This window comes from Neodiprion pinetum, chromosome 2 (assembly GCF_021155775.2).
Source record: "Neodiprion pinetum isolate iyNeoPine1 chromosome 2, iyNeoPine1.2, whole genome shotgun sequence".
NCBI classification, from domain to species: domain Eukaryota; kingdom Metazoa; phylum Arthropoda; class Insecta; order Hymenoptera; family Diprionidae; genus Neodiprion; species Neodiprion pinetum.
In genome coordinates this window covers 34,151,707-34,176,326 of record NC_060233.1, presented here as the reverse complement: position 1 = coordinate 34,176,326, position 24,620 = coordinate 34,151,707, and the positions used below count along the sequence as shown (strand labels likewise).

General features: G+C 41.1%; 1 protein-coding gene across 10 annotated transcripts in view; it reads left to right on the top strand.

Annotated features, from left to right (window-relative positions):
* mtd (TLD domain-containing protein mustard) overlaps positions 1 to 24,620 on the top strand; it is a 78,989-nt gene that overhangs the window by 25,703 nt on the left and 28,666 nt on the right. For 3 of the 10 annotated variants that reach the window (XM_046610141.2, XM_046610139.2, XM_046610137.2), the window contains exon 1: positions 12,599 to 14,546. The exons of 3 other annotated variants lie outside the window; for them this stretch is intronic. In XM_046610141.2, coding sequence (XP_046466097.1) covers positions 13,870 to 14,546 — 677 coding nt within the window. In that variant the 5' untranslated portion in view covers positions 12,599 to 13,869. Of the gene's footprint in view, positions 1 to 12,598; positions 14,547 to 24,620 lie in introns of those variants that run through there. 4 more of the 10 variants (XM_046610144.1, XM_046610142.1, XM_046610140.2 and 1 more) reach the window with 3 other exon arrangements.

Sequence of the window (24,620 nt, the reverse complement as noted above, 5' to 3'; positions counted from 1 at the left end):
GCACATTCGTATCCTACTTGTCTGTAAAACAGAGAATGGATGTAACCGCGAGGCGTTGTACGTATACCTTTACATCCAAGTGTAGTAGCATCGTGGCGCACTTTGCGAGCCACGCAAATAACCAGATATAACAATTAACTTGCACGTCCACACTTACAAACCTACGTTGTACCGCGTAATGCCGAGCGATTGTCTGCGCTTCGCGTTATCTGCAGCTTCAGACAGTAGCTGGTGGTATAATAAGCCCGCTATACAGGTAGAGTCAAGCCGTCGTTATACGTGACGGTGTAAAGTAAACGCGGTAAGCGGATGATCGTTTCGTGCCTTTCAACCAGCCGTGGATATTAAAGGCTTGGTAAATTTTTGCTGATTTTCCACATTTTCTCTCTATTTTCCTCTTGTTATCTTCAGCAATTTTTAAGGGATAGAGAGACGGAGAAAGGGAGCTACCCGAGCCCTGTGCAAGGGATGTGAACTTTCGTCGATGGGGGTGCATCGAGTCGATGCCTGCGATCTTGCGATGGCTATCTGCCCGGAAGTGTAATCTAACGCTCGAAACTTTGGATCATGCGTATCCTGAACGGGTGTCCGTACAACTGTGGTATTCGTTAATTCGTCGGATTAACGTTTGGAAAGATGATTAAGGGTCGCGGGGGTCGTTCGGAGGGATAATAAAAGTAATACGATAATGAGTGATTAGTCGTTTTGACAAATGAACAGCCTCCGTGATAATGACCGATTGTGAGTCACGTGACGAACGTTAAATATTGAAATTAAAGCAATTTATATTATATTGTATACACTTTGACGCCCGGTATATTTCGTGTAATCGTAGACATAAATTTTAACAATAAATAAGATAAATTTCTGTTGCACGATGTGAATAAAATGTATGCGTCAATCGTTCGCTGCTGCTGCTGCGTATAATATCCATCTCTCGTTTTCTGTTACACGTTATCGCTCTGACCTTTATAGATATGGTCGAGACATAATCAATTTTGTATTATATTTAAGTTTCATTGTAGACAGCTGGTCCCATATTTAATATCAAATTCGCTGACGGTTATCTTCGACTTTTTTTTATTCCAACGTATGTCAATTCATGGAATTAATACAGCAAGTAACGATGCAAATACGAAGAGTTTTGGACGGTACGAAATTACCGTCATTCTCGTTTCTTGTATACACGGAAATTCGTTCGTTATATAAAAATCGCATTAGAAAACGTGATACCGTTGAGGTAAAGGACCTCTCACGTGATTGAACGATCATCAACACCAAATAACGACAGTCATAGTATACGTATAGTAACCTTCGCTCGTAGCAATTGTAACAACTGGTTAAAAAAGAATCGTTACGCATCTCGCGATTGAACTCGCCATGAAATTTTTTCAAAATTAATTACGCCGAAAAGAATTTCTCGACAGCGAGGAATGGAACGAAAGAAAATATCCGTGAAAATAAGAAGCTCTTAGGAACGCGATGAATAAGAAAAAGACAACGTCGCATGATCTTTGACCGTTGGTCCCAGCTGATATGCTCGGTCAATACTGTATTATCTCGGTCTATTATCGCACATATAACAAACGTGTTTATTCGATGTATCGTATATTATGTAGATATGACCATGCAGGCGATCTTGAAACTCGAAAACAACAACCCACTAAAGCGGACGTCTTAATTCTTCTGTACGTTCGTGTAACAAGTGATGCAGTAAAGAGCGCAAAAGTCGAGACTATAGAAATACGCGAAGACCGACTGCACGTAGATATTATGCTGCAACTATCTACAGAATAAAACGGATATCTGCTGTATAATATGGGAAAAATTCCACGCTGATTTAACCAGCGTTCGCAGACGGTCACCGTTCCGAACTTCTTTTTTTAAACACCTTTTAAAATTCTAACAATCATCACAAAGGTTTTGAAAAATTAGAAAACCGCTTACTTTGCAGGGTCGCATAATCTTGACGAATAATATTATACCGATGATGCAGGTACAAGTTGTATTCGAGCGTAATACCGATGTTGCAAAAACATTGAAAATGGCTTGGAATTTCTCATTACATCTATATAATTTATATAAATAAAATATGGGAAAAGGCTCCGCTGACATCAGATCGCTTATTGTTGGATTCTTCGCCGTGGCGTATCAATTGATGAAATATTCAACCGCCATTGGATACACTCGCGTGTATACATAACTATACATATATGTATGTACATTATATATATACGTATAGCACCCGTCAAACTATTTTCGTAATTTTCCAACGCGCGAAATCGATGCCCGACCCCGAGGCAACGCTATGGATGGTGGCACGATTCTCGGATAAATATTTATTGATTTTACCTCCTCCTCCTCCTCCTCCTTCTCCTTTCCTCTCTCATTCTCGCTCTTTTTCATGCTATATTCATTCGTTTATATATATATATATATATATATATATGTTCTTTATTTCTTATTTTTTTATTTTTTGCAATGCACAGAGATACGTTGTATAACGCGCTGGCTTTTTCCAATCCTTCCGCCATTTTGTTACAGTAGACGGGAGATGAGACGCAAACAACGTCGACGTTTGAATCTCGCTTTTGAAAACCGTTACGTATTTTTTAGTAACAATTCTTTTCTCTCCCAACATCATCCCACGTTCTACGTTATTATTTTAAATTGAAAAAAATCACCCTCTGCAGAATTATTCGTGCTTACTATTTTCTCTAAAACCTGATCGTTCGGTGATCGTGTGTGCATGATATCCACATTTTGTTACGATTATAATTACCGAGTATATTTCCGCACATCTGTATGTGCAAATATTTCATCTTTCGACTTCGGTAAATATAATTGACGTCTATCGAAAATAGACGTTCACCTTCGTTATTTTACAGAAAAAATTTAAGACCGATTATTTTCCTACACGTGAACGTATTGGGAAAAGTTTACCGTTCGTTTTACAATTCCCGTTCTTTACGATAAAACGTACGGGTACAGTTTGTACCGAAAATAAAATATTTATAAAATTGTAAATGCACGGCTTCGCGAACTGGAGAAAATTGAGCAAATTTTCGCTGCCAGCGTTTTAACGAACAGTACAGAGAAGCCCGCGTATCGAAGGCGTAGGAGAAAAGATTGCGGGTTATCGGCACGGTACGCGTATAACGGAGTCGGGTATAATCGAGGAGCGGCATCGTATTATGTACCTTGAAAATGCACCGCGGATGCCTGCAAGACCGAGTCCCAAGTCCCGTAACCCATATGCAAAGGAACGTTGAACGTACCGCGTCGAGTCGTAGTTAAACAGTAATCTCGAGTCCGACCTAGTTTCCGGTCTCGCGTCTAACGTAGGTAGGCACCTACGTTATATAATTGATGCCTACCTCCTGCAATCAAGTCGGAAAACGTTCGGAACGAGAAAAGCCGATACCTACATTCGAGCTACAACCTATGCGGCAACTTCGAGATATGCCAGCGTTCCACGCACGCCTGCATATCTGTTGGGTTTGTGTCATTGTGCGGTGAATCTGTGGCGAGCGGTGCCGTTGCACGTAATATCATATATTCAATGTACCTGTTTCGGTATGCAGCTACGATCTACGTGTGTAAAGTTCGTAATTTAGAAGCTGGACCGCGATTTGAACTTTTGTGTTATCCACGAGGTGTAACGATTTTAGGTGATATAATCAACCGCTCGACACTTGTTTCAATAATTACCTACCGAATGTATCGAGGTAATTGGTCGTCGTTCTCGATCGTTTTTATCGTATATAGGTACGTTAATTAAACTGATTAATTGATAACGAAATAAAGAAAAAAGAAGAAGAAAATTACGCCGACATTTCCGCTTTGCTTGGGAGTTTCATTTAAGTCGAACGAATAAATGTAATTCGTTGGCTCTATAGCTATGTGGAGACTTGTTCTTTTTAGTTTGTTTTTTCAGCTTTTCGTCAGGAAACTTTTTTTATATTCACCTCGAATAATTTCATTCGTTTAATTAACGGGGGTAAAGCACATTTTTTTAAATTGGATCCTTTGATTATTTAAATTCCTCTTTCGTGCAAAATTATACAAATATTTATCCGTTCGTTATAACGTTATATTGTAGGTATATATATACGCGTTTTATATGTAATATAAACGTGATGTAAGATGCAGGCAATGGACGAAGAAGAAGAAGCTAGTTAATTTCGGTAGAAGTATAAAATTACGTTACGCGCAATTCATTTCTTCCAGATGTAGCGCAAAGAAAATATTCAACGAAAAAATAATATGACACACAATTTCCTGCCAAGTTTACTTTCTGCTTTTTTTCTTCGATGACGTAATGAAATGTCGCGATAAACTTACATGCACATGTGTCAATCAATATCCGGCACTGTCATCGTTCCGTTAAATTTTTGATCATAATGAAGGTTTTGTTTAATATTATAGTATAATGAACAAATTGTTTACGTTTTTAACGTTTGCAGTGCATGGTATGGAAGCAGTTTTAAGGGAATGGCCGAGTTTCTCAATTTCAATAATGACAGGACGCATTAGTCAACAATTACAATAACGTTTCCTCATTTATTTTCTCACGTGTAACGTACATCCCAAAAACTGTCTTCATTATTACTGTCAATATTCATTTGCATTTTGTTAAACTGGGTCGCTCAGTTACCTTCGCGGTGTTCTTGCGCTAGATAAATTGTTCCAGAACGATCCCTGAAGAATAAGCGAAAACGGAGTTGAAAAGAAAAAATCTGAAAGTTTCAAACTTTTATATATTTATATGAAAAAAAAACAAAAACAAAGAAAAAAGAAATCGTAACCTTCTGCAATTGAATATTATTCAAACTATGCGAATCAACGTTAGGTATTATACACGGATGATATATAGATATAATTATTTTTAGCGTTAAAAATTAGGTGTAATTTTAATCGAGGAAGAAATTGCAGCGGTAAGCTCGTCGCCGATAGAAATGAGTTAGAGGCAATATCCCTTACGGACAGACACGTAAATACACCTTACAAACAAATGCCGGGGAGACTTTCTACACTGGTCGTAAATACGGCGTTACGGCATAATTAGTGGAACAGCGACGGCATGAACACTTCCTAGATTATGCGGATCTCGCTTTGTACGAGACGATTTCATGTTTCTTATACGTGTTCGAAATCACGTCCATTTTTTTACAGACTTCGATTTCATTTTTATTATACCTACAGGTAAATGAATTAAATTTTTGTAACGCGTCATTGCACGAAGGGATTTGTTTCACTCAAGGGATCGTGGTGCAGTCAATATCGTTCGAAATCGCTTTGTAGTCTCCGAAATCACACCTGAAATCAGTAATGTCAAAGTAAAATTCTGCATTAGTAAGCATCGGTGAAATCATTTAGGATTACCGAAATGTCATTGTAATCTTGAGAAATCGTATGAAATATTAGAAATCGTGAGTAATTACTTACAATTAGTCAAAGTAAAATTATTCGTCGAGTAATCTCTCGTAATTACTCTGTAAAGTGGAAGTGTAATCATGAAACATACAATCGTGGTGTCAATTTTTGCTTCAGCGAAACACCCCTTGGTATACTTTAAGGGGGGAAACCGCATTTTTTTTCAGTGGAAAAAATTAATTCAAGTTTTATCTAACTTTGACATTATTTTATGGATATTTTGAATTACATTTACAAATTTTTTAAAGTAATTTTTTGCGAAAATGTCGAAGTTACGGGCTGTTGTCGACCGAAGGTCGTCGTCCGAGTTCGTCGTTCGCGGGAAATGTCGAGGAGAGGTCGCTATTTTTATCTTAAAGCAAAATGGTTGTTTTTTTTACATTATTAACATGTTTTCTAAAAATATGAACCTTATTGCGAGTAAAAATTGTAAAAATTGAAGTGTTGAGCGGTGTATGAAAAAAATTTCTCTTGAAACATGTTTTTTGGAAACGATTTGGAAAAAGAAGTTAGCCAGGAAATCATCTTCGTTGAAACTCTCTTTAACACAGAGTATTACATACATCACACTGCTGATTATCAGTCCAGTTATATATACATATATACACATATATATGAGGCATTCGAGACCAAACGGACCTACGTCTGATTCTCACCATCGGCGTTTTTTTTTTTTTTTTTAAATTTTTAAGTACGGCCTAAAGAGTATGCTTTTCTTTTGTACTCCTACTTTACACCGTACTTGAAGAAAAAAAAACAAACGTCGACGACGAAGGTTAGATGTAGGTCAGTTCGGGGTGGAATGCCTCGTATACTATGTTCGCCGATCGCGTACACTTGCCTAACGCCGAACAATCGCTACTACAGGTACACGCAATTATACCTTGCGATGTATTATACGGGAGGATAAATTGGTGATATCCTTGACACCGTCAAAACTGGCCGGTGTGCCGGATGTACCTATTTGGTGCGTGTGCAACGAGAATGGGGCCCCCCATAATCCCGTTTACGGGGCACCAAGGGCGTACAATTGTCGTAATCGTCGTGGCTGCACCGCAAGTGCGCGGTGCTTCCGTAGATTAATAATTCATACCAGATTGAAGTTGGTAACGTTAGTGGAACGAAATATTGAAATTTAAATCGTTGTTTAGAAAATTTAGAACGACTTTAAAGGAGTTTAATTTTCAAAAACTAAATACACTTTGATGTTTAAAAATAGATTACTCGATTTGAGACGATCCTACAGTTGCGAAATAATAATTTTTCCTAAAAATAAATCGTTACATCAACGTTACGAACTTCAAGGTTCTTAACTTATTGGCGTTTCTCCCTCTCCCCGAGTCTAGCGCGATTCGTTACTCACTCCTCTTACTCTTATTTCTACACTTTAACCCGAATTTTTTGCCTAATCGAAACCACTGTTTCCTTAACGACAAGAAACAAGAAAGTTGATGCCAACTGCACTGAGGGAATTAAGACTTTTTCAAAGTGACGGACATCGCATATAATTATTGGCTAAATTTGAATCGCTATTAACTTTAATCACATTCGCGTATCAGCTGTACGTACAATGTGAAGAAGAAGAAAATAAAACACGATGCAGCAGGTAATATAATTGTGCGTCTAAAAAAATATTGACTTTCCCCCCCCCCCCCCCTTCTTCTTTTGTCAATTCTGCGCCCCTGACGTTGTAGGCGAAAAGCATTTTTGCCATTCGAATTACGTGAACATATTAAACACCACCCACTTACCGAGATTGAGTGATTTAGGAGTTTTACATTACGTATGTATGTATATATTCGTATAGGCACATGTAACACAGTTTGCTAGTCACATGCCTCGAGATAATTGAAACGTGGCGAACGAAAAAGAGTAAAAGATGAGTAAAAATAGCGAAAAATAATTGCACAACTTTAGATGGACGCAGGCTCTACGGATCTTTATATTTTTAAATTTATAAACGCCACCGTATCATATCGGGTACTAGTTACTTTTTTTTCTCTCACTTTTTCCATTATTTTTTTTATTCCAGATGCGATTCTCGCCCAGTCGAGAGACTCTTAACACTCCGCGGTATCATATTTAATAATACAGTACAAGTGTTTACAGATAATATCAAATCATTTCGGACGGTTTGACCAACAAGCGACTTGGACATTCCGACGATTTAATCCGATTTCGAATTAATTTTATTCTGGCAATTCCATGATGTTATTTCAGGTCATGTCTATTTTTAGGTTCGAAGACGTGTTCGGTGATTTCGGTGAATGACCCCCTCCCCCCCCTCCCTTTACATCGTAAACGATACAGCAATTTCAAAGACCAGTCGGACTGTGAAACCTGAAAGCAGCAGCTGCAGTTTTTTATCACCTCCGATCACCAGTCCTCGATTATTATAGTTTATAATAACTTGATTGAAAGCCCACGAATTGCGATGATGTGTTTTGCCTTTCCGTTTCAAACGTGTCATATTGTTTGTTTCATTTGACTTTATCGTCATCGTTGTCATCGTCGTCATCATCATCATCATCATCATCAGCAACAGCAGCAGCAGTACCACCACCACCACCACCACCACGTGGTTACATGGTAGTAAATGTTTGATACCCTAGTACATATATACGCGCAGCCGTTTTTTTTTATATACATTATACATATAAAACATACATATATAGATGCGTAAATATATTCGCGTAGAATATACCGACATGACGGTTTTACAACCTTTCTCTCTTGTGCCTGATGCCGGAGAGGGGAGAGAAGGAAGAACCCGCGATGAAAATCTCCGAGCACGTTCGCAATTCTTATCTCATTGTCAGACAGCTCGATAGATGGTGGGGGGGGGGGGGGAACAGAGGGGGGAAGCCACCTCGCAATCTGCAGATATTGTCAATCATTCTCGTCTGATTTACTCTGAAATATATATCTCTCAAACGTATGTTTATATATCTATATAGGGTGCACGTTTATTTAGATATATTGTGATACAGTCTCTCGTCACAATAAACCGTGTTTTTCTTAATTACCCTAACCGTAACAAACATATTTTTTTTAAATATATTTGCTGGTAGAAGAAGTATAACCTTGTATTATCACAGATCTGCGTATGTAGCTAGAATCATACGGCATTGAGTCACAGAGTTTCCACGGCGCGTGATAAAAAATATATGCAAATCCTTATATACTATATGTATAGTTTCGTACCAAGTTTGCATGATAAGAAGATTCGTATGGAAGAACCTAAGTCGAAGTAAAATGAATACATTTTTTGAAATTCGCGATATTAAAAAACGGAAAGAAAAAACCACTTACCTTGCAGCAAGAATCGCAACAATTTTCGTTTTTTCAATACTCCGTATTCGTTCCGTGGTAGCCGAGCAAGCAACTTGATAGCACGTGTAATTTCTTACCGCGACATTGAATGCGAACAATTCTCTGTAGGATGGAAATTTGCAAATTCGACGAAGGTTCTCCGATGGTTACATCTTTAAAATCTAAAAGCCGAACTTTTTCTCGGTACGCCGGTTTTTCGGTAACTAAAAAACATTATCCTTTTCAAGAGTATACATATGCATATATAGCATATATATGTATATGATTATTTATCGACAGAATTACCCGTCATCTTCTACGGTTGAATGCACATGCGCTACAATCCGAGACCAGTTGCTTGCCAGATCGACCAACTGTCGTGAACGTAACCTCAAAAATTTCGACAGCCGTCACGGGCAGTTGTGTTCAACACCGACAGCTGGAAAAATTTTCAAGGTTACGTACACGGCGGTGACCTGTCATCTGAATTTATTACGGTTGGTCATCCTGACAAACAACCGCTCTCGAATTTTAGCGCATGCGCATTAAACAACAGCAGACGACGGACCACTCTGTCGATTGGTAATCACTCTGTACATAGGTATGTTATACGAGTTAATAAGGATAATGTTCTTGACGCCCGTCATGCTGCACACTTATTATTAATGGCAGAGATGCCAATGCGAATGTATTATTCAGAGTTGCGGTTCATTCTTGCGGTCAGGTTACAGGATGATGCAACAGATATTCTCTACCCTGCAGGTACATACATCCAATTCCTGTTGCATGGATGAGTATACATATATTTTAAACTACGATATCGTCACATTACTGCCAGCTTTTCTCGCGTGCGTTTAACAAAAAGGAGTAATGGAATAAAAAAAAAGAAAAGACACACGCGGCACACATTCCGAGGTGATGGCGACGTCGAAACAAGGCTGTACGCGGTCACGAGTTTCAAATCCTTTTTGGCAAACGCCGGACATTTTTGCTTACGTATCATCGACGACAGGACCGAGGGGGGATACAATTACGAACGATAATGCAATCTGTCCCAAGCGTGAGTATATGCATATGTATACATACCTATACGTACAATGTCGCATGTATGTACAGAATGAACTTCTAACGTTACAATGGTTCGTCGTCTGCTACAGTTGAATGCGCATGCGCTACAATTCGAGAGCAGTTGTTTGCCAGGCTGACCAACCGTCGTGAACGTAACCTCGAAAAGTTTTACATTTGCCGCTGACAGTTGTGTTCGACACCGACAGTTGTCGAAATTTTTGAGGTTACGTTCATGACGGTTGGCAGCCTGGTAAACAACTGCTCTCGGATTGTAGCGCATGCGCATTCAACTGTAGCAGACGACGGATCATTCTATCGTTATAAATTCACTGTGTATATACCTATAGATGTATATGTACGTTAAATATACTTGAATATACACAATGCCTATACATAATTTGTACGCGTTTCGGCGCGTGATTGGGTTTCGCGATGTGTTGATGTATTTTTCAATGCCCATTGTCATTCTCCTTTTCTTGTTTCTGTTTCCTCATTTCTCATTCTCTTATTTTTCTTCTTCTGCTTCCTGCTTCCTTCTTCTAACCGTGATCCTCGTTGTTGTCATCGTTGTCATTTCTTTTTATTAGTTTAACGAGCCATGATGCTCCTCTAGTTTCAACGTTTCATATCTACGTCACACTGCAAGCTTCTCTGCGAGTCTCGTATTGTATGTGTGTACGTACATCCATGCATATATTATACCTACTCTCTGTATTATAATACTAGAAATTTTATTTTACATACATGTATTGTCCACCTACATGGGGTATATAATTCTTTTATTGATATCGTACTGAAGTGGTTGACGTAATATGTATAATATTTTAAACACGCACTTACACACATACAAATAATATGAGTATAAATCAGAGATATTTACTAGAAATAACGACATCTTTATTGTAGCGCTTGCATTATAGGTATATATATCCATCGAGTATCTTCCACTTTACCACCGATTCCTGCATATATATGCACCGTCGACGCCGTAATATATAACAGTGTCAAATATTTACGTTGAGGAAAAGAAGAAAATAAAATTATATCAGGCATGAGAAAGAAAGAGAGAGAGAGAGAGAGAGAGAGAGAGAGAGAGAGAGGAGAGAGAGAGAGAGAGAGAGAGAGAGAGAGGGAGAGAGAAGCGAGACAGTAATAACATCATGAGAAAATAAAAACATACACCGTCTACCGTTCTGTAAAATAAATTTCATGTATCACGCTCGCGCAATTTTGATAATATACATATCCGTCGAAATTCTTGATATTATTACTTTTTCTCTTCTATACTCCTTTACGCTCATTGCATAATCAACATAATATTGCTTTCAAAAAAAAAAAAAAAAAGAGAGAGAAACAAACAAGAAATAATAATAATGATAATTTACCTTAGTTTGAACCCCGTATCGTCGCCTTCTGCCAGAAAAGAATAAAGAGAGATAAAAGACGAGCTTTTGCTGATGCGTTACGACGCACTTATACAGAGTATTATAGCTGTATACATTGGATAGCGGTGTAACGTGGAAGTAGCGTTTGCCAGATTTCAGAGTATAATAAATACCCTTCTCTCTCAGCCTTAGCTGGCAAGCAGGTCGGTGAAAGATCGTGTAACACTACGACGTATAAAAGATACACATCAGTTCGGCCGCTCCGCTAATCCTTGTTCCATTAATCAAATCGAAACGATACTTTGGCACATTGATCGAGTGTGATTGAAAATCAGAGATACACGTGGAAAGACATCAATTTGAAGAATCTTAAAATCAAGCGGACGAATCGAGACTCCGTTCGTCCTCGGGAGAAACACGCGTCACGATATTATTCGCGAGTACTTGTACGTATAAAAATTCACAGGCTGCACGGCTATCCGCGGAGGATGGAGAAAAAATAAGGAAAAGAAAAAACCGACAAGGTTTATGCGTAATTCAAAAAATGTGCATTACATTACATATGCAGCACGCAGGCATATCACGTGGCATATTATCCTACGTCCGTCGGAATTTAATTGCACACGTTATTCTTCACACATCGTCTTACCTATTCTCGCGCCGTATATTTATTATAATACACAAAACGCAGCATATGCATATGCATAAGCGCAACAGCTGCGCCAAGAATATAACCGCGATATAGGTAATATTATGTCGTTGGGTGTTTCTGCCTCATCGTCGGTGTTGTCGCTCCTCAAAACCAGCCGCGACATAACAAAGATTGTCCACTCTTTCGTTTCGATCTATCTCTCGCAATTCTACGTATAATACGTATTATATCACGAAGAAGAAGAGAACCACTGACGATATCAGTAACGGCCGATTCCGCGACGGTCACAAACGTCGCCAAGTAAATAAAAACACCAAACAACCTTTCGCCCCCAATTTCACACAGTTTTGTCGTTTCGTTTGTTTTCTTTTCACCGAAGCCATTGCTTGTTGTATCTAATCTCTCTCTCTCTCTCTATTTCTCTCTTTTCTTACTCTCAAACTGCCCAATAATTCATTGCATGTTGTTATTGCAGACGCTCACCCATCGAACATTACGCACGTACGTCGTTGCGCTGTGTGTGAGTATTCGATGGATCGCGGGGTGCGTTTCGTTTCGTTTCGTTCCGTTTCGTCGGGTTGCGTCGGGCCGCGGACGACGGCGAAGACGACTACAAGTGTGGTAGGCGGGGATCGCGGGGATTGCGGGGAATAAGGCGTCGGGAGACGTACTCTCCGAAAGACGGTGGGGGTGCTGCCAGACGGTAGACACCGGGGGCACCGTATAAATACGGCCGAGTCAGACGGCGGACGGTTAGTAGGTTGTATTTTACCGGTACGGGAGTCGCGTCGATCCCCACTTACGTTAGCAGTCTCACGCTCGCGGGACTGACGGCGGATGTAACGATTTCTGGAAGTACGAGAGGAGATGAACAAAATAAAACGAAGCAAACTCGAGGAAATTTGAAAAAATAAAAAACGAAAAGTGCGCGGTGCGGTGTTTTGTGCACGAATAAAACTGACGTGTCGTTGGTAAAATTTACTCGAAACGCTGCTGCACCTCATAACCAGGGTGACATGCAGGGCGCCGGTCCAGAGGAATCGGACTTGAACTTGTTCGTACCACTCGAAGCGGGTCTACCGTTTAACCCCCCGCAAAGAGAGTGAACGAACCGCAAGTATAGGGAAATGCGTTTCTGAAGAATTTATGCCGCACGCGCTGCATTCACGTACTCACACCCAGGCGGGAGGACACATGTGTGCAATTGAATACGGAGACGTATCCTGCGTATCTACGTTCGAGAGAAATATCTGCCGGTGAAAGTGTGCGGCAACGACAGCGGCTGCGGAGTGGCAGTCAGTCAACTCACTCGGTCAGTTCTCTCTCAGTCTCTCGTTCTCGCAGCTATCGGTTGTGTGAAAATAAAGTAATCGTAATACAAGCGATATATAGTATTAATGACGATAATGTAAGAAGAAGAGACAAGTTGTAAAGTGAATCGTGAAAGAGATATTGCAACAACGCTCTAACGGGGAGGAGGAGGAGGAGGAGGAAGAGGAGGAGGTTGCAAAGAAGGGGAGAGTGTAACATAAAACCATTATTTTCATGAGTGACTATAGTTTTTGTTGTTTACGCGCGTAGCACACTCTGCTGTTATACGAACCCCGGAGGAATTACCCCGGTTGTTATAAAACGTTCCGCCGAAGAAGGGATATGATATTCGATGCGCAGTGAGGAAATCGCAGGGGTACAATAACCTGCGAAGTTGCGCATTAGACGAGTGAGGAGGGATCTTGATGAAAAGAAGACAGACGAGCCAGACGAACAGCGACGATAACGACGATGGTGATAACCGTCAAAGGCCGTCGCTAAATTGTGCGCCGAGTGTGCGCGCGTGTGTGTTTTGTGCTTACGTGCGTGTGTGCGAATGTTTGGCGGGTTGGTAAGAGAGTACAAAAAATAAATAAGTTAGAGAAGAAGAAATTAATTGACAAAGAAAGGCGAAAGAAAAGTCGAGCGAAACTGTAAGCTGCGTGTAACGAATCCACTTGCGATAACTTAGCGTGAGAAGGCGCGATGGAGAGCAAAGTCTACATCACGGATAACGCCAGCCTGCATCATCAGAACAACAATCATCGAAACTCGGTAAAGTTCGCCTCGTCAGCGGACTCGATACCCTCGCTTATCGAGCGATCCTTCGTCCAGGCCGTCGACGACGTAGGACCGCCGCCTTTGCCACCGCCGAGGGGCGGCAGGGAGAAAAGCGAAAATCGGGGGCGTCGTCACAGCGTTTTGGACGATCTCAGGGCACGACGCGACAGCCTTTTTCAACGGGCGAGACGCGGCAGCCTCTTCGAGGACAGGGAGAAGAAACCTCCGCCGGGAGACGAAGTCGCCGTCGTCGTCAAGGGGGAGAAGCGACGGAGCAGCGACGACAACCGTCGAGGTTCGGTATTCTACGTGTCCGACGAGCTTCCCGAGGAAAGTAACAATCCGGCAACGGAGAACGACGACGCGGCTGCTAACGTCGCGGCGGAAACCGAAATCGAGGTCGCGGAACCGGAAGCGAAGGACCAGAAGGGCCGGCGAAGGTCATGGCATCCCCTCGCCAAACCTCCAAAGCTCGAACGGAAGCGGAGGAAGGGTGTTACGAACGTACCGCCGCAGACCGGAAGCAGCCCCGAGGGTGTTTATAACGTTCGGCAAAAGAGAGGATCCTGGTGGAACATATTCGCCACGGAGACAAACAGCAGGTAGAAAACGCCTCGCCGGTTACGGTCACATACTTACAGGCTTAATCTAGTTTCTCTTATTTCCCCTTCTTTCATTTACTTTGTGTGCGGTTTTTTTTTTTTTTATTTATTACCGTTTTACCGGAACTGACGACAACTCGACGGCCCGAACAGCGATCAAGCGGCACGCGAGTCGGTGTTTCTCTCTCTCTCTTTCTCTTTGTTCTTTCTTTCTCTCTCGGTTTTGTACCGTTGCGGAACCATCGTCGTCGAGTCTTTCTCTCTCCTCCTTTTACTCCTGCAGTACTGCGGGCAAGAAATATTCGAGAGATTCAAGTACCTGGAGGAGAAGGCAGCACACTCAACACCGACAAGGTTCAGGTAACGGACCGCGTCTCCCCGACCACGACGACGACGACGTTGTTGCTGCTGTTGCAGCGGTGGCCGGCCGCTGGTAGAGAAACCGCGTGTGTCCGGTTACACGTCGTAACGCGAGTAATTTTTATGCTCGATTATCTTTATACTCGGCTCATGGAAGAGAGCAACGCGAGTCATGATGCATCGTGCGACGATCGGTCAAATCGATGCCGGAGATTATTATGTTTTGAAAACAGCTCGCGCGCTCACCCGGCTGCTTTATCTCTTTCCATGCACGTGTAATCGTGACGCTGGGTGTAGGGTATACGCAACATACTTGCTGATTAATTGTTCGATGATAGATTACACGCTTGTTTAAATAACATTGCGCACGAGAATACTCTCGAGGTTTGTAAGATTCTTTCGAGAATGTCGTTGTAACTATACGTTAGACCGTAAACTCGAGAAGAGCACTCTTCCCCCACTCCAATGGAAGGTACCAAGTAGAATCTCGAGTTTTTGGGTTCATTTCACCCGAACAATTGGATAGAGGGAGATGGAACCATTCGTCGCGTGATCACCGGCCTTGCCGACATTGCGATAATGTTAATACGCGCGGATAATATTAGGCGAAGGGTAAACGCAGCTCAGCGGCTCATGTCACCGCAAGTATGTCTAACGTCTATGTCTAATCGTAAGACGCACGATTCATTGTCAACGTGAAAGGTAGTCGGTCTCGCGTTGTCAACTCCTCGTCCGTACGCATACGTACAACTCGTATATCTATGTATATTTGTATACCTCTGTAATGTATGCACGAAGGTATACACGCCGGTCTCTTTCACTTTTACTCGCTCCGCGAGTAAGTAAAGTTAAAAAACTCGCATCAACTCGCGCGAGCGCAACTCGACGCCGCTAACCAAGGCTGGTCGCTGTCCCCTGTTTCTGCTGCTGCTGCTGCTGCTGCCCACTTTGTGCTGCTGCAACCCGTTTTGCCAGGCCGGCACTCTCTTGAAAGAGTAAAGAGGTCGACCGTATTCGTCCGACTTGCAAGAGAGTAGGTTGGTTCGTGAGTGAGTGAGTGAGTGAGTGAGTTGGTAAGGTACAACAACTTCTCGCGTTATGGAGACTCGAACACAACAACAAGGCTAGCATGCTGCCGTACCAGATTCAGATCGTTGTGTTGGTTAGCCTAGATGGCCGAGGGCGTGCGGAATCAAAGGCCTCGGTTTTCGAATTGATCCCGTATTCGATAACGGAGAACGGCTCCTATAAAGCCTCCAAAGAATTCCACTCCGGCCGAAGAGACTAAGACGGATTTTCAGACCAAATTCACTATCAGAAACTGCGAAGGTGCGCAGATTCCGATTCGGTCACGTACTACAAGTAGGCGTTTCAAAAGTTGAAAAAAATCGTTTTATCGACAGGTGGGCAAAATCAGTATAGAATAATCAAATTGGGATTAGATTCACAGATTCGTTTAATACTGTTTTTAGAATCGTATGGAACATCTCGATTCTCGATTATATCGTTACACGTGTAATTGGTTGACAAAAGTTCGTCAAAGTAACCGATCGCGTTTTCGCCTAGTTCCGATTTCGTGATCCGTATTACTCCGATTTGGATGAAATTGTTCATTTAAATAATGACCGATGATGTTTCACTCGTTCATATAACGTAGCAGTACGTGCAATCCTTTTTTTCCTTCGTTCAAATCACAAAGTTCACGTATAATCCGTGTATTCTTCGATACGCATTTATCAATGCTCGAAAGCGATAACCGACGTTTTAGAGACGACGCGCAAAACAGTCGTCTGTTGCGATATATGAGTCAAGGTTAATGCAGGCTTAATAAAACTTATTTTAGATAATACATTATCAATCAATAAACCCTGTCATTTACAAAATTGCAGGTAAGATAATTTGTCAGCAGCAAAGTGACTCGGTTGTCGTCGAATGATATTGGGCTTTCAAATCGATCTTTCGTGTTTGACAAGTGTTCACCGTTGCTTGGTTTTTTTCACCGCTAATGAAGCTTCTTCGATCTTTATACCAAATTTTCGCTTATCACCACTACGACAGAGATATCGCCGATCGATAAATCGAACCTGTACAACGGTTAAATCTGAAATATTTAAATCATGATTCCACGATTAATTTTATATTCACACAACACCGATAAATGTTGTTTCATTGAGCTTGAATTTTCCTCCGTCTCACCGACTTCCCTCTTCACTCTAATTTTCGCCAATTTCTTTTCAAACAACGAAACCATTCTACCGGGGTAAAAAGACCGGAGACTTGAATCCGGTCGCGTTCGATGTGCAGAAACATTGTGCTGCACTTTGTTAGGTATATAATCGCCGGCAAGGTCGTATCAATTTGTAACTTAATTCGTCCCATGCGAGAGACGGGCAAAACGGTACGGAAACGCTAAATTTGTTATAAATTGTTCTGCACCGTGTCGGTAAAACCATTATCACTTGTTATTATACACATTATATTAATATTAAGGGCTCAAACTTTCAGGATAATTTTTATTTGTCGTCATGAACAATGTTTTTACAGTACCATTAAAAAAAAAAATTCTTCGTTTTTTTGGCCCAGTCTGATACACATGCTATACGTATAATAGCAATTTATACACACATGTATGTAACACATGTTTATACATGTGTGTACAAATCAGCGAAGATGCATGAGTGTATAAGCGTATGGATGGATAAAATTTCTCGCAGCATCACGAATCGCTCGCTTCGGTGGCGCATAAATTCATACACGAGTCGTAAGATTAAAAATATATGTTTATTTATCCGATTGATCAGTTATCGCAGGGCAGGTAGACTGCCCACTGATACGCTTCGTCAAAATACGCGGTTATAAAAACAGACGCGTATCATCATCGCGAGTTACACGTCGAACATCTGCACGGGCGTATTTACGTTTCATCCGCAGCACGCGGTGCACTGCAGTATAATAATATTCGCGATTATGTACACAACGTACATTACGGTGCGTGTAATAACGATCGCATCCTCCCCTCTTCCCCCGTCCCCCGATGCACCGTACATATATGCAACATACCGACGACGATAAACAGCGGCTGCAGCAGCAGCGCAGAGGCCGTGTCTTCCAATAATTTTCACTCCTCTCGCGTCCGATTGTCTCCTTTTTCCCAATCAATTGTAAGAACAAAAACCAGGAACAACGAGAAACAATCGATGTTGATGTACGTGCATGTAATCGACTCGCGTGTCAAGCACGCGTTACAGATATGCGAGAGAAGAATCCAGCAGACGTTTCTGTTACACCGAAGGTTACGTTACACGTTGTTACATTAAATGTTATACGGTATAACGCTTCGCGGATGGCGAAGAGGGTCGAACCGTTTGGGCCAGCGGCACGGGGGGGGGGGGGGGGGGGAGGGAGCAGGAAATCCATACAGTTGATCGCGGCAAAAATGCGCGATTGGAATACCGAACGTGCAGCAACTATGCCGTATATGATATACCTGGTGATTATCCGAGCGATTCGTCGCCCGTATCGATAAGGCGATCCGAGGCCCGGGCAAATACATGACCATATACCGAGTGTGTCGGGCACTTAGCTATGCGAGAGCGATGCGACGACGCCCATGCGGATGTATACGTCGGAGGTCAGCGACGCTGCCGATGATCCAAGTCATTATTACCTAGGAGGAGTACCTACGTGACGTTTGTCCGCGTCGGGTGTAACACGCGCGACGAGTCGTATCCTATAACCGTGGCATGGTAGACTGGCTGTTGTGGTTCTCTCGTACAAAGCAGGTAGTTCCGCGGGCGAGAGTATCCTTGGCGCTTTGAGAGCTGGTATATCATCGTTGTGTTGCACAATGAATCACGAAATATTATTGAAGCAATTCTTCGCAAAATTCAATCAAATCACGGGAATTTAGAATTACCTTGTAAATTTAGGTACGTGTATGTAAATCGTCGAATTCAACTTCAAGGAACATCGATTATATGCAGGCATATGCGTGTGATGTTCATGTATTGTTCTGAGTTGTAAACAGCGGCGGTGATACGGCGTACGCTGTAAATATTTGTGAATCAACATTTTTTATAATAGGTTGTTTTTTTTTTTTTTTTTTTAAATTTTGTTCTTGTTCTTTCGCGACTATTTATTCTATTGCCTACTATTCCGATTTGATAGTTACTGCGTACGTACGCTTTCAGTCATGTCTCGTCCGTCGCTGGGAAATCCCGATTTATATTTATGGTATACACATATTGCCAATTTGTGCGCATAATTTTAATACATGTATATACGCGTGTATAGAAGGAAGAGTCGAGCGAAATTGAGTAGTCGCCGGCGCAACGACTACAACGACTGTGTCAGAAGAGACGAATTGAACTTGAAATTAGCACACGTCGCGGTATAAATTTCTGAGAAGAATGCTAACTATCGTTTTCCTCCTAATTTTGCGATTCTTGAAAACTATCTTATTATGCATATTCGCAATATTTAGCATGCAAACGCCAATGTAATGAATTGGGGTTCGTCAGAGGTGGCGCGGACGGAACAATTCGATAATTGAACTCGCTGCACGCCCACGGATTCGTTTCATTGGCCAGTGGAACCCGACGTCATTGAACGACGATGAAAGTCCGTCTGTGTAATATAACCTTCCGAAATTCTTTTCTTTTTTTTTTTTTTTTTACCATCATTATTTCGCACGGATCGATGTATCCATCAAAACTACGAGTATAATTCTTTCCGTACGTGGATCAAGCCTTATTCCTATATATGGAGAAAATGTTGCACATTTGTACGCAACTCTTACACGTCATGTTTATTATACGTACCTGCGTACAGTCGGGTAAAATGTAATTTCTAAGATCCAAGAATCGTATCACTGTATTCTTGTACGTCTATTCCGCACGCATACGCGATTTGGGGTCAGTGACCCTATTGGGGTCAAGGTTGGCGAAATTAATCCTCATGGTCCTTGGCAGAGGTCGCGATTATACCGCACAGGTATAATCTGATGCGGAATGAAGCTGGAGCTAGAAACCAGAGTTAGCAGCCAAACGTTTCAAACTTTTTGGAAATAAAAACAATGTAGTTCAATTTTATCCTCATGATTGTACGAAAGTTTCGGGGGTTCAAGGTATTTCACAAAATTTTGATTCTCGAACTTTATCACCTTATTCGAATGAACATTAAAACGTTTGGCCGCTAATTCGCGCTACCAGCTTCTGCATCGTTGTATCGGAACTAGGAAAAAAATTGGTCGCATCGTCGCAGGATTTGCAGATCATTCGTTTCGCCATGCAGTCCGTAATACAGTGATCGATGAAAAGCTTCAATACCTTCGTACTCGAGATAATAGAAGTAAGGGTGAATGATAGGGTGTTGAATACTAACGAGACCGAAGTTGGTAACGTTATCATAACGAAACATGGTGGAAAAAATCGTTGGCTTTTCGAACTAATATCAACAGGTTTGCTTTGTCACGATTTACTAAATGAATTTTTCTAACGCGTATCGTTAAAGTAACGCTACTGACTTGAACCGCGTAAATGCCAAATACCGAACACCGCGTCGTTGTTCGTAGCTCTTATCGACTCTCCTCCGGAGTAGGATAAGCATAATATCGGATATCATGGACCGCTCGCCCCGGAGCTGACATTGACCCACTGAAGGGGACGGGGACGAGGCCTTTGGTTCGACGTTCGGGCGTGGGATCGCTGTAGATCGATCGATCGTTCGATCCACCTACCTTTCTCCGACGCAACGAATCCGCTGCGCGCATTCATTCGCCGCTTGCTGCGCTAGTAAGCGGCCACGGGGCGGAGGTTGTTCGGTTACTTCGCTCTTCGGACGATGAAACATGTTATAATTTCTATGGAGTATCGCGCACACGCTCGAGTCACATGTGTATATATGCGTACATACGTACTCGTACGTATAAAACGTGCCTACGTGAGATACCTCACGATTTCTCGCATATGATATCGGACCTGCACCATCGCGAATCGATTTTAAACCTATGTAATCGTATATCGCGGAGCGTTGTGCGCGACGTTTTGTTTCGTTACAAAAATTGGGACTTTGTCTGTCACGCGCATCAACGAATTTTGTTGCGAAAATATATTCTTCGTATTCGTTAGATTATATCTATACATGTTCGTCATTTTATCAACGTACGTATACATGTACATTATTGTGGGAAATTTCAAATTCTGATGAATTGGTCTGCTAAATGTTGGATAGAATAATGCTTGACGTTGAACAAGTTTTTTTTAAACGTTTTATTCTATTATCGTTTAATTATACATGTATCGTAGGTACGCGTACCATTTACTTTTTTCTCGGCATCAAGAAGAGCGTTTAAACTTTGCTTTCACTAGTTTTTGCGTACAGTTAGTCGCTCGCTTTGAGTTGAAAAGTGATCGTACGACCCAGTCATGATTGTAAAAAGATATTATAATTGCACTGCAGAAATTTATTTTCATACCTATGAAGATACTAATCTTCAAGGTATAAAGCGCGTGAGAAAATTGAGATTTAAATTTTTCAAGTCTTCCGCGGATGTTTTAAAACTGGAAATCAATCTACAGTCAAATCTTACGTTTACACGAATTGTAAATTTTTTAGTCAGGTCCCTTAGGTATTAGAGTTTTCTATGCAGTCATGGTTTCAAGATTGTGCAGTCATTAATCTTGACGAAAAACATTAACATTCCAGGATAAAATTCTCCAACTGCAGTTCCGGACTGTAGAATTTTACCAAGAATTTTAGATACGTATTACAAATTTCTATACGGCTTTTGTGACTGCAACCGTTTTTCGCGTTATCTGCGAATTCTTTTTTCCATCTCTCTTATTCCCTCTCTCCGTGCGTAAGTAATGAAATGAAATATCGTTCATCTTCACAATTATGTGGTTAAACAATTCCTGCCGCGAGTGTAGCACAACGAAAGAATGCCGCTGTGCAATTCGTTGAGAGGAAAAAAAAAAGAAGAAAAGAAGGATACTCTTAAAAATTGTTGCCTCTTCGTTAGACCTTGTCGTTACATATTTCCAACTTTTACCGACATGCAACGAGTCGGCGAAGCGTCTCGAGCGGTATCGAGCGACAGGCCGCAGTGCGACCCAATTTTAGAGATTTTCTTGTTATTCTCTTCTTGGCGATAGGAAACCAGCCGGCGTGTAATCGAGTATGTATGTAGGTACATACCTCGTGACGCGCTTTCAGAAAAAGCTCAGAAATAACGCTGCGTTACTTACGCTGTAAGCGGGCACGCATTGTACGTACTTACCGCGTAAATACGTACAGCTATCTATCCGCGTATGTCCGCATGTATGTACAGTGTCGCAACGCCATTGCGCGACGTTGCCATCCGGGGTACGTACGTACGTATGGTAGATGTATGTGTGTAGTTAGGTGTATATATCAGCTGTTAAATTCGAGCCACGTTCCGCAGGCCGAGAGCATCGGAATTTAGCTGGGAGTTGCTGGCACACCAACTCAAATCTGGACACGTGTGTATGTATGGGTATAATAATCTACGTGTGCAACGTTTGCGACGCAACAGACGACGCGACGTAGCGAATAAAATTTCTATAAGGCACACCATATGGGTGGTTGTTTGCAGTCTGCGAGCCATAGTCTCTTGCTATTATTTTATACAATACTTATAAGGAAAGTATCCCAGGTCGAAATCTTTGATTTGATTTCATTTGTAATATGTTACGGTAGACCGAAAACTAAGCGATATCTTCTTTTTTTTTTCTATCTGATATTAAACACTTTAAGGGGGTAAAACCACCATCCAAAGTGAGGCATGTCAAAGAGGGATTTGGGAGTTTCTTTTTTTTTCAATTGACGAAATTACATTTTTCATTTTTCGTCAAGAGAAAACTTTTCCAGGTGGATTGATTAAGAAAATATTACGTTCTTGTGGGTGAAAATGCCAAATCGCCCCTTGACACGCCTGAGTTTGGAGGGTGGTTTTACCCCCTTAAAGTGTTTAATGGAAGATAAAAAAGAAAGAAGTACGTGTCGCTTAATTTTTAGTCAACTGTAACGTATTACAAAAGAAATCAAATCGGAGAGATCGACCTGGAATGGGATACCTTCCTTGTTAGATACGAGGAGAAAAGAGAAGAGAGAAACCATCGGCTGCTACAGCGATGGGTTTTACCCACGCTTATTGCTCTCTGCAGCATCTGGTAACAATTTATACACAAAACTCGGTCATCGATTAGATCTTGAACTTTTATTGTTCGCACATATTTTTTTTTTTTTCTCGACGACGGACGACGTCAGCCGTGAAATTTATATGTATGAGAAAATTCACTCTACAGGGGTCCGGTTGTACCAACACTGAATTATAAAACATGAAAATAATCTTGATAAGATAACATTATTAAATTAACCATTATTATTTGACCGCTATCGGTGACTACAGGTGCTATCTAAAATCAGCGGTGCGGATATGTTGAGGAAAACAAGAAAAATAATTCACAGTTACCTAGAGTTTCGTAGCTATATGTAAGAATTGCTTTCAGAAGCTTTATCTCGGTTTTTTTTAACTGCTCGTAAAAATTGTAGCATCGAGATTTAAAGAAGAATAAGAAATTGAACCGCGAGTAATGTCTTTGAACGTATAAACCGCGGGATCGGATCTTCGTGAAAACACCATATATATAAATATATATATATATACATCAGTGTTATACGCATACCTTTAAATTTAGATTACACATCAGTGCAGTGTTACGCCTTGAGAGAAGAAAGAAAGAAAAAAACCTGTATTTTTGCAACCTTGAATACGCCTCATAATGCGATCATTCTTTCGATTAATGTTCTATTTCTTCAAAACGAATGAACGACTCTCGCCCAGCAGCGGAGCAGTTCAACAGTTGCATGCGTATTACCGTATAATGTAACATGTACAGATGCAATTAAACTTGCGTGTATCTACTAATTTTTCAAGACGATAAACTGGAGTCTGCTGTTTTTTCCGCACCCCTGACTATCGATTTTTTATTTATATTCGCTTTTTTTTTATGTGCCACTAAATTAAACCGTATAATGTATACACTTTTTGATCTACAAGGTATAATGTGAAACGAAAGTATGCTACTATAAATTTTCGTTGCCGTTCATCGCTTATCTGAGAACCCGCTAATTCGGCGTCGAATATTTCCACAGTGTATAAATGATTATTATACATCGTATGTTTACTGCACGATTTTTAGATAAAGAATTCGGTTCAATAACAACGTCAATAATTGTTAACGAATCATATTTCTAGCACGACAAATTACAATTTTTTTTTATCGTTACAATATAACGTAAATTATTCCTCCTGAATGCGATCGTTCTTCTTTATACGAAAAACTTGTTCGTAGGAAATTTCCGGTCAAACTTATCATCGGCAGAATGTCTTATATAATTTCATATGAGACTCTGCGCAAGATTCTGTCAACTTCCGGTGACGGTCGTTACATATAAATTGCGTATATCGTTTAAATATATTGATTCGCTTATTGATTGGGTTGGTCTGGTACAAAAGCTTAGATCAACGTTCCGATCACCGATTGATCAAAAAATTATATTCGACGAAGAATGAAGTTTCCGTCGTTCTTGAAAAATACCGGATAAGTCATTCGAAAGAACCGCACGATCATTATTTTTTGTACATAAATATTTCTGCCGTGAGACACACGGGCGAGGATAAATCTCTGA